Below are 8,629 nucleotides of genomic sequence, written 5' to 3'. Positions count from 1 at the left end.
TATGTGTATATATGTATATATATGTGTATATGTATATGTGTATATATATGTATATATGTATATGTGTATATATGTGTATATATGTATATATATTATTTATTGTTTTCTCAGAGGCTCACAGTTTACCTGCACTCCAAGAAAACTCCTCCATATGTTATCAATCTAGATCCTGCGGTTCATGAGGTCCCTTTTCCAGCCAACATTGGTATGTTACTGTTACTCCTTTTCGGTGCTGGTTCTCGTACCTGAGCAGGTACGTTTACGAGTTTTAAAAACAAATGTAAAAATCCAAACTAATTAAATTCATAATTTTAGTGATTTTACAAGTTGCTTATGCCACTTTACTCATGTTTTTGTGTTTGTTAGCATAACATACAAATGTAAAATTCAAAATATAAGATAAAAGTGATTTTAAAAGCCAAATGAGTTGCCAAATAATTATGGACAGATTTAGAAAATAATGTTTATGAGTCTTGACGTTTTGAGAACATCTTTAAAGTCCAGAATGATTTGATAGCAGTGCTTTGATATAACAGATTGGGCACTGGAACCAGCACCATGAAAAAGCAGTGGAGTTTCACTCAGGGTTAATTTATTGATTAAAACGCTGAAAAATAAGACGCTTTTGGTTTTTATTGTGGATAAATGTTCATGATTGGTAGATTACATTAATGTCAAAGATTACGTCTGATTGTGGTTTTCCTTACAGACATCAGAGACACTGTCAATTACAAGGAAGTCATGAAACAGTATCCTTTCGGTTTGAAATGAGGTGCCTTGTGCTGTGAATCATAATTATCATGCAGATTTTCACGGAAATTTGGATAGTTTTACTAAACATTTAAACCTTCACTTTACAATTTAAGCTTCTTCACAGCCCGCTGTCATGGAAAACTTGAAATATCAAGGAATTGTAAGATTACGATTTCCAGGCCTGGACAAATTACATATATTCAAATCTTAAAAATACATGGAAATGTCTATAGGCGCTTTCTAAATATTTTTTAATAATGTAATTATGCACAGCTCTTATATCATTTTTTGATATACATTACTTTTAGTGAGTGCATTCTCTATGAAAAATCCTTATCCAGTGAATCACAAATGACTGGAAAAGTTATGGAAATTGATTGGTCAAGAAGTGTATGAACCCTGGTTAAATTTCATGTCATCTGAGTGGATTGTCTTTGACTCTAGTACAGATATGGTTTAGGGCCTAATGGAGGAATCGTCACATCTCTCAATCTGTTTGCAACACGATTTGATCAGGTAGAATTGCATTTGAAGGATCCAGTAGATGGCACTTTTGTACACTTTTATGTCCACATACTTCTGTTTTAACTTGTCTCCTCTGTTAGGTCATGAAGTTTATTGAGAAAAAGCAAAGTAACCACCAGTAAGTTTGTGTTTAGTAGATTTGGTGATATCCTTATATATTTCTTATTGCTACAGTCTCATGCAATGAATATTCTTTTTTTGCAGATATGTTTTGATTGACACTCCTGGACAAATCGAAGTGTTCACATGGTCTGCATCTGGAACCATCATAACTGAAGCACTGGTATGTGACTCTCACTCTTAGTTGGGGTTATTGTTACTTAGATATATTTGCATTGCTTAAGTTGGAGTATAAAACAGTATAAAGTTTCCTTTCTAGGCCTCTTCTTTTCCCTGTGTGGTTATTTATGTAATGGACACGTCTCGAAGTGTAAATCCGGTCACCTTTATGTCCAACATGCTCTACGCCTGCAGGTCAGTGTCTCCCTTTTTTTTTTTTCTTCTTGTTTATGCAATATTTTGGAAATATAAACTTCACTAAACATTTTCATGTTGTTTTCAAGTTCAGAGCAGAGTGTGCTCTTCTTAGTGTTACATTCACACTGTATAATTCAGTGTTAATAACAGCAGCATGAAAGTTGTCATGATTTCTGTAGATCTTACCAAAATATCTCGTTTTTTTTCTCTAGCATACTCTACAAGACCAAGCTACCTTTCATAGTTGCCATGAACAAGGTAAAATAATAATTGTAATAATAATAAAACGGTTATGCAAATTTTTAAACTGATAGGGGTTTCTCAATGGCCTATGCTGATAACTGATATCTAGAAAGCAGGATGACCGATATATACATTGGATGACACATACAAGCAAATTAGATGCATGTAGTTTTTTTTTAATAAAACTAACAGCTATTTAATTCATATTAATTTTAAAACAATATAAATAATATAATTATAATATATTTAATTGGCAAATTATAAATATTTACATGTTTACTAGTATTTATTATTCACATTAAATGTATGTATTATACTGTTTATATTATTATTGAATTTTATGAACACAGTTTCTGTTCAAAGATTTAACAGCAGGTATTATCCATTGACAAGGCTGTTGGTAGATAACACAATCTCATCTCCTATGTTTTTTTTTGTTTTAAATAGAACAAATCAGTGTAAGTTATCTGTTTCATCATTCTGAAAAACATGTATTTTTCTGCATCTTTATCAGACTGACATCATTGATCACAGTTTTGCGCTGGAGTGGATGCAGGACTTTGAGGTGTTCCAGGATGCTTTGAATCAGGAGACGTCCTACGTTAGTAACCTGACCCGCTCTATGAGTCTCGTCCTGGATGAGTTCTACACCAACCTGAGGGTGAGTCCAAAGCTCTGGTCCAGTTAAACTGCATCCACATGATCTGGGTGATCGTTATTAGTTGCCGAAGAGCCTAGACTTAAGTATTCATGATATTCTCGACTCTAGATTTGTAAATCTAATTGCTTAGAAAAACATTTAATAATTTAGAGTTGTAAGCTAGCATCACCAAAAAAAAGATGTATAACTCTCTCAGTGTCTGAAATGTATTGTTTGTCACTTTGTCTTTAAGGTCACAGTTGCAATCAGTCTTTTGTGCCGTTGCAGGAGCGTTACACACTCTTTTTGTGTCCTGTAGGTTGTCGGTGTGTCTGCAGTCACGGGTTCTGGGCTTGATGAACTGTTCGTACAGGTTGCTGATGCTGCTAAAGAGTATGAAACGTATGTATCCCAACACTGTGTAATAAGGAAATTCAAACTTCGACTATAAACTAAAATGTTTGTAAACACTATAATAGTATATAAATGATACTAAAATAGCACTGTTGTCTACACTGAAAGCACCTAGCATGGACCAAGAAGCTGCACTTCAGAAAGAATAAAAACAAAAATCTTCTTGGTCTTTTTAATTAGTGTAAAATTTTATTTGAATGGACTGTTTTAGGATATTGAATTACTTTTACAACTTAACAGGGTTATAAATAAATCTTTTTTTTTTTAACTAGCTGGATTTGGTCAAAAGACATCCGTTTTAATAGCACTTCCAGCTTGGTTTAATATAATAGAAATAGGAGCAGATTCATTGTAATGTGAATTATAATGATGTATGTGTTGTTAAGGACAATATATATTTTATGTTTAAAGATAAATGAATGCTTTTTTTGCAAACAGTTTTTGTGTTTTACTGTCTTGCAGTGAGTATCGCCCTGAATATGAACGTCTGCACAGAGAGTTGGTGAGTAATCACTGATGTAGGCTGATGTACTAGTCATAAATCAACCAGAAACAACAGGAGCAGTTGGAACGCCTTCGGAAGGACATGGGAGCAGTTTCCATGGAAACTGCAGTTCCTACCGGTACATTCATTCAGAACGGTCACGTCTCTGTTCATTCAAAAAAAGACATTTGAAAGTCATTAATCAACTTTGAACTCTTCACATATAATGTAAGATCTGATATTTAGATCGGAAAGAGAGTGGGCTAACATGTTTGGTAACACTACTGTTCAAAAGTTTAGGGTTGGCAAGATGCATAAGATGTCTCTTATGCTCATCAAGGCTGCATTCATTTGGTCAAAAATACAGTAAAAACAGTCATATTGTAAAATATCACCGCAATTTAAAACATAATTTCTATTTGAATATATTTTAAAATGTAATTTGTTCCTGTGATGTAAAGCTGAATTTTCAGCCTCATTGCTCCAGTCTTCAGTGTCACATGATCCTTCTAATATGCTGATTTGCTGCTCAAGAAACATTGCATATTATTATCAATGTTTAAAACAGTTGTGCTGCTTAATATTTTTGTAATACATTTTATTCAGGATTCTTTGATGAATAGAAAGTTCAAAAGAATGCAATTTATTTAAAATAATACTATATGTATTTACTGTCACCGTGATCAATTAGCATCTTTGCGGAATAAAATAAATGTGACCCTGGAGCACAAAACCTTAAGTAGCACGGGTATATTTGTAGCAATAGCCAAAAATACATTGTATGGGTCAAAATTACAGATTTTTCTTTTATGCCAAAAATCATTAGGATATTAAGTAAAGATGTTCCATGAAGATATTTATTACATTTCCTACCGTTAATATATCAAAACTTAATTTTTGATTAGTAATATGCATTGCTAAGAACTTCATTTGGACAACTTTAAAGGTGATTTTCTCAATATTTAGATTTTTTTGCACCCATCCATACATCAATGGAAAGCTTATTTATTCAGCTTTGATGTATGATGTATTAATCTCAATTTCGAAAAATTGACACTTAAGACTGGTTTTGAGGTCCAGGGTCACAAATATCTTTAAAACAAATCTTACTTCCCCCAAATTTTGAACAGTAATGTATATTTTACATTAAATGCTTTTTAGAACAGATGGATATCCTATTTCTGCATTCATCTGGTCTTTGAGAGTGTTTCGTCATTAGCATTGTCTCCAAAAATGATGCATGTATCCTTTATATGCTGGCACATCTGGTTATTTTATTCTTCAGAAGCCCCAGATCTTGGTGGACCCAGTGACCTCATCTTTACTCGCGGGAACCCTGATGAAGCTGAGGAAGACCTAGACAGTGATACCGATGATATCGATCACACAGGTGAGGATACTTCAGATGGCTTTTAAAGAACCATAATCGCTGTCACACCATGTAACACACATGTTTATGATGCCACTTTTTCCCCAACAGTCACAGAAGAAAGTAAAGAGGCCGGTGCTTTCAGCAACTTTCTGAAGGAGAGAAAGGAAACAGTGCAGGTGCGCAACAGGAAGTCAAAGTGAGGGCAGGAAATAGTCACTATGTATGTATACTGTTCCCCAACGTTGACCTTTCCACATTGAAAGACTCTCAAATAAGTTGTTATAGCTCAGTTGTGGCTACTTGCACATCCTGCTGCCACACCAGCTAGTCTGCGCTGAGATTTCAGAACTGCAAATAAAGACATTTGTATTAGAATATAAAAACAGGTTAAGGACCGCATTAGTTCAAAACCGAACATCAGCATGGAGTTGAATGCCTTGGGTCTCCACTGAGCATGTATTCAAACAAATACCCTCTGAAAAATGTCAGAACATAACTTGTTTATCTTTGGCATAATATATTTATGTATACTCTACAATCTTATTTGGCTGTTAATAAAAATGCTTAGTATTTCCTAACAACCTGGAACAGAAACCAAAATCTGCAGTTTCTCTTCTGACTTCCTGTACCTTTAAAGTTCATGTTTCTACGATGGGAAATAAAATATTTTTATATATATATACAAGATCTGCTTTGCTGTGAACTTTCTGCTTTGTCTTTTCATAATGCTCTTTGAGTAAGAAGCGTTCAGCATGTTCTTATTAGATGGAGTCTAATCGTCGTGTGCTGAGATGACGGGTGGGCAGTAGTGGTTTTGCAGCCATATGGCAGAGGGATCCAGTGTGTGTAGTGAGACTGTGGGATACATCTTCAGCCCCTCTGTTTCATGAATTAAGATTCTTGTAGACCTTCACATGTGTGAAATACCACTCGGGGAGACCTTCAGCTTTCAGTTTCTTTGAATGTGAGTATTGGAGAGGTAATAGAAAGTCAACTTTTAGAGGAAACAACACAAACATTCATATCCTGTTCTTTTATTCACAGTATAGGTGCTAGAATTACCTTAATTTAATAATTTGCATGCTGAAATTGCATTCAGCTATTGAATTAGCTAAGTGCTGCTTTAAGATTGGCTTAAAAGCAGATAGATAGATAGATAGATCTTTTTGGGCCAATTGTTGCAGAAATATAGCACTATGGTTAATTCACCTTTCGGTGCAGAAATTGTAAATTCATAAAGGCATGACACTAAATGTTGCATGCACTGCAAAAATGAATATCTATTTTCAAACTTTAAAATTTTGCTAATATAATGTATCGCTGCCTGGACATTTACATTTAGAGGACATTGTTGTATTATGTGCCCTTCAATTTATTCATTTAATTCTTTTTACTTGGTCTTAAATGTACTTTCATAAAACCTGCACACAGATAAGGCTTTTTGTAGATTATGGTGATTGATTGTCACGGCTGCTTCAAAACTCTGCATCATTGATTTACATTTTCTTAGAGGAATTGCATTAATAGTAGTCGTCTGTACTTTTAAAGACATTGAAAGGTCATGTTCTCATTGTCAAAAGCTACACTCGGTGCATCCAAATCCTGCAGACTCTAACTTTAGTCTGTAAGTTTCTAGAATAGAGTAGTCGTGAATGCGAACACGCTTTCGCTGTGTGGGTGACTCATCCCATTCTGAGGCGTGTAGGTTGTGTGGCAAACCTAACAATGGCAGATGCCTTTGGATTTTCACAGAGCGTGAGTCACTATGTGGTTGAGTTTACCAGCGCTCAATCTTAACACCCTTGCATGCTGCTGCCACCACACACATACACATACAAATTCTCATTAGCCAAACATAAAGGGAGAAAGGATGAGTTGAAAGGAAGCGGGAAGTGTCAAGACGCCTACTATAATTGCATGTCTGGGAGGAAGAACATTGCCTGGTGAGATGCAAAAATCAGTCATAACTGGTTTTTACCGGTCTAATGTTAAAGGTCAAAGAGGTATTTTGTTTTTGTTCATTCATAGACACCACTGCACTGCTTGGATGGCAGTATTACTGTAAAATACTGTACTGTGCATGCACTTGATGGCCAACAAATGCTTTCCCAATGAGGAAAGAACAGAATCTGTTACTATTGCATATTGGAACATCGGTATGACATATTTCTTATGCGTATAGTGCACAGTGTGCATTTTTACTGCTCGCTGTATACTGTGTGGTATACAAGGAATACTGAATAATATTATTTTATAATTAAATATATGAAATTGAACATATGCATTTCAAACACTAGTATCTTACATTATTGTTTTACACATTTATTTCCAGCATGTGTGGTCTAGTTATCATCTCATATGAAAATGTTAATTAGCATTTTAAATCCATTTTGTGTCAATGTCTTTGGTTGCATCATTTAATAAGAATCTAAAAAAATAAATGTCAGCTGATAATAGTTTCGGTTCATTGTATTAGTGCAGTGTATACTACACATTTTAGAAAACAAAGTAGATCATCTGCATTCGGTGCATAAATAAATTTCACATGTAATTTTATTAGTGCAGAAATATCAACACAGCAGCTTTTCACTTCACAAGATGTTAATTGATAGACTGGAGTGGTGTGGATAACTTGTGGATTATTGTGATGTTTTTATCAGCTGTTTGGACTCTCATTCTGACGGCACCCATTCACTGCAGAGGATCCATTGGTGAGCAAGTGATGTAATGCTAAATTTCTCCAAATCTGTTCTGATCAGGAAACAAACGCATTACATCTTGGATGACCCAAATAAAATTTCAGCAAGTTTTATATTTGGGTGAGCTAGTCCTTTAATGTATGCCATTGTGGACCGTTTTGAGACCAAACTACAAGATCACTGCCAAGGAAAAAAACGCATTTATTCAAGCGAGTAAGTTCTTCAAGTAAGTTATTCACTTAATATTAAGTGAAATATTTCACTGTATTGAAATATCAAGTGCTACACTTAATAGTAAGTATGGTAGTATGCTATTCCAAACTTACCAATTATGTGATCTAATTTGATTCAAAATTCAGAAAAAACATTTATTTACAAGTTGATAAATGGATGCCATTCACTGAATTAAACATGCATTGAGGTCATGTGCCAACAATAACAGCATGTTGCTGTTTCAAACATTTATCATGTTATTGCATGCTGCTTCACATACTATTTTTAAGAAATAGCAGGTGCTGTTCAGTACACCATATTCCATTTTCAACATAGGCTACCTGAAGTCTTTATCTTTTTATGACTGTATGTGATGTCATCATCTTTTGTTCTCTGTTTATTTCAAGTAAACAGCATGTCTATGTAGATTGGTTTTGACCGTAAGTCCAGGCCTGAGAAATACTGACATCCAGAGTTAAAAGCTATGAGTCATGCAGCAGGCGACAATTAGAGTGAGGTCATGTCCTGAGTTTAGAGCCTGCAGATATGACCTACTCTCCCATCACACTATCCAGAGCGCTTCGCACCTAGAATACAGAATCAGATCACATAAAGCTTTGACTTATACGTTTAAATGCTAAATGCTTTACAGCTACAAATGATGCCTAATGGATCGCAACATTTGGACATGTGGATTGAATGTCAAGGCTGCAGAAGGAAAGTAGTGTTCCAATGCCTCAAAAATAAATTGTACATTTATTGTACAACACTTGTCCTAAGAATGTAATTCAGCGAAAATCTACATTATT

The 8,629-nt window shown here is 34.7% G+C and overlaps 1 protein-coding gene across 1 annotated transcript in view; it reads left to right on the top strand.

Annotated features, from left to right (window-relative positions):
- The window catches only part of LOC107693155 (GPN-loop GTPase 1-like), a 13,130-nt gene extending 7,567 nt beyond the window's left edge, over nt 1-5,563 (top strand). Inside the window, 12 exon segments of the mRNA XM_016492432.1 lie at nt 112-205; nt 710-749; nt 1,203-1,269; nt 1,359-1,396; nt 1,483-1,561; nt 1,658-1,752; nt 1,968-2,013; nt 2,513-2,659; nt 2,958-3,040; nt 3,515-3,675; nt 4,822-4,926; nt 5,017-5,563. Coding sequence (XP_016347918.1) covers nt 112-205; nt 710-749; nt 1,203-1,269; nt 1,359-1,396; nt 1,483-1,561; nt 1,658-1,752; nt 1,968-2,013; nt 2,513-2,659; nt 2,958-3,040; nt 3,515-3,675; nt 4,822-4,926; nt 5,017-5,108 — 1,047 coding nt within the window. The 3' untranslated portion in view covers nt 5,109-5,563.
- Nucleotides 5,564-8,629: the final 3,066 nt, after the last annotated feature.

This window comes from Sinocyclocheilus anshuiensis, unplaced genomic scaffold, assembly GCF_001515605.1.
Source record: "Sinocyclocheilus anshuiensis isolate Anshui unplaced genomic scaffold, SAMN03320099.WGS_v1.1 scaffold222, whole genome shotgun sequence".
Lineage (NCBI taxonomy): Eukaryota > Metazoa > Chordata > Actinopteri > Cypriniformes > Cyprinidae > Sinocyclocheilus > Sinocyclocheilus anshuiensis.
This window is presented reverse-complemented; position numbering and strand designations above follow the sequence as displayed.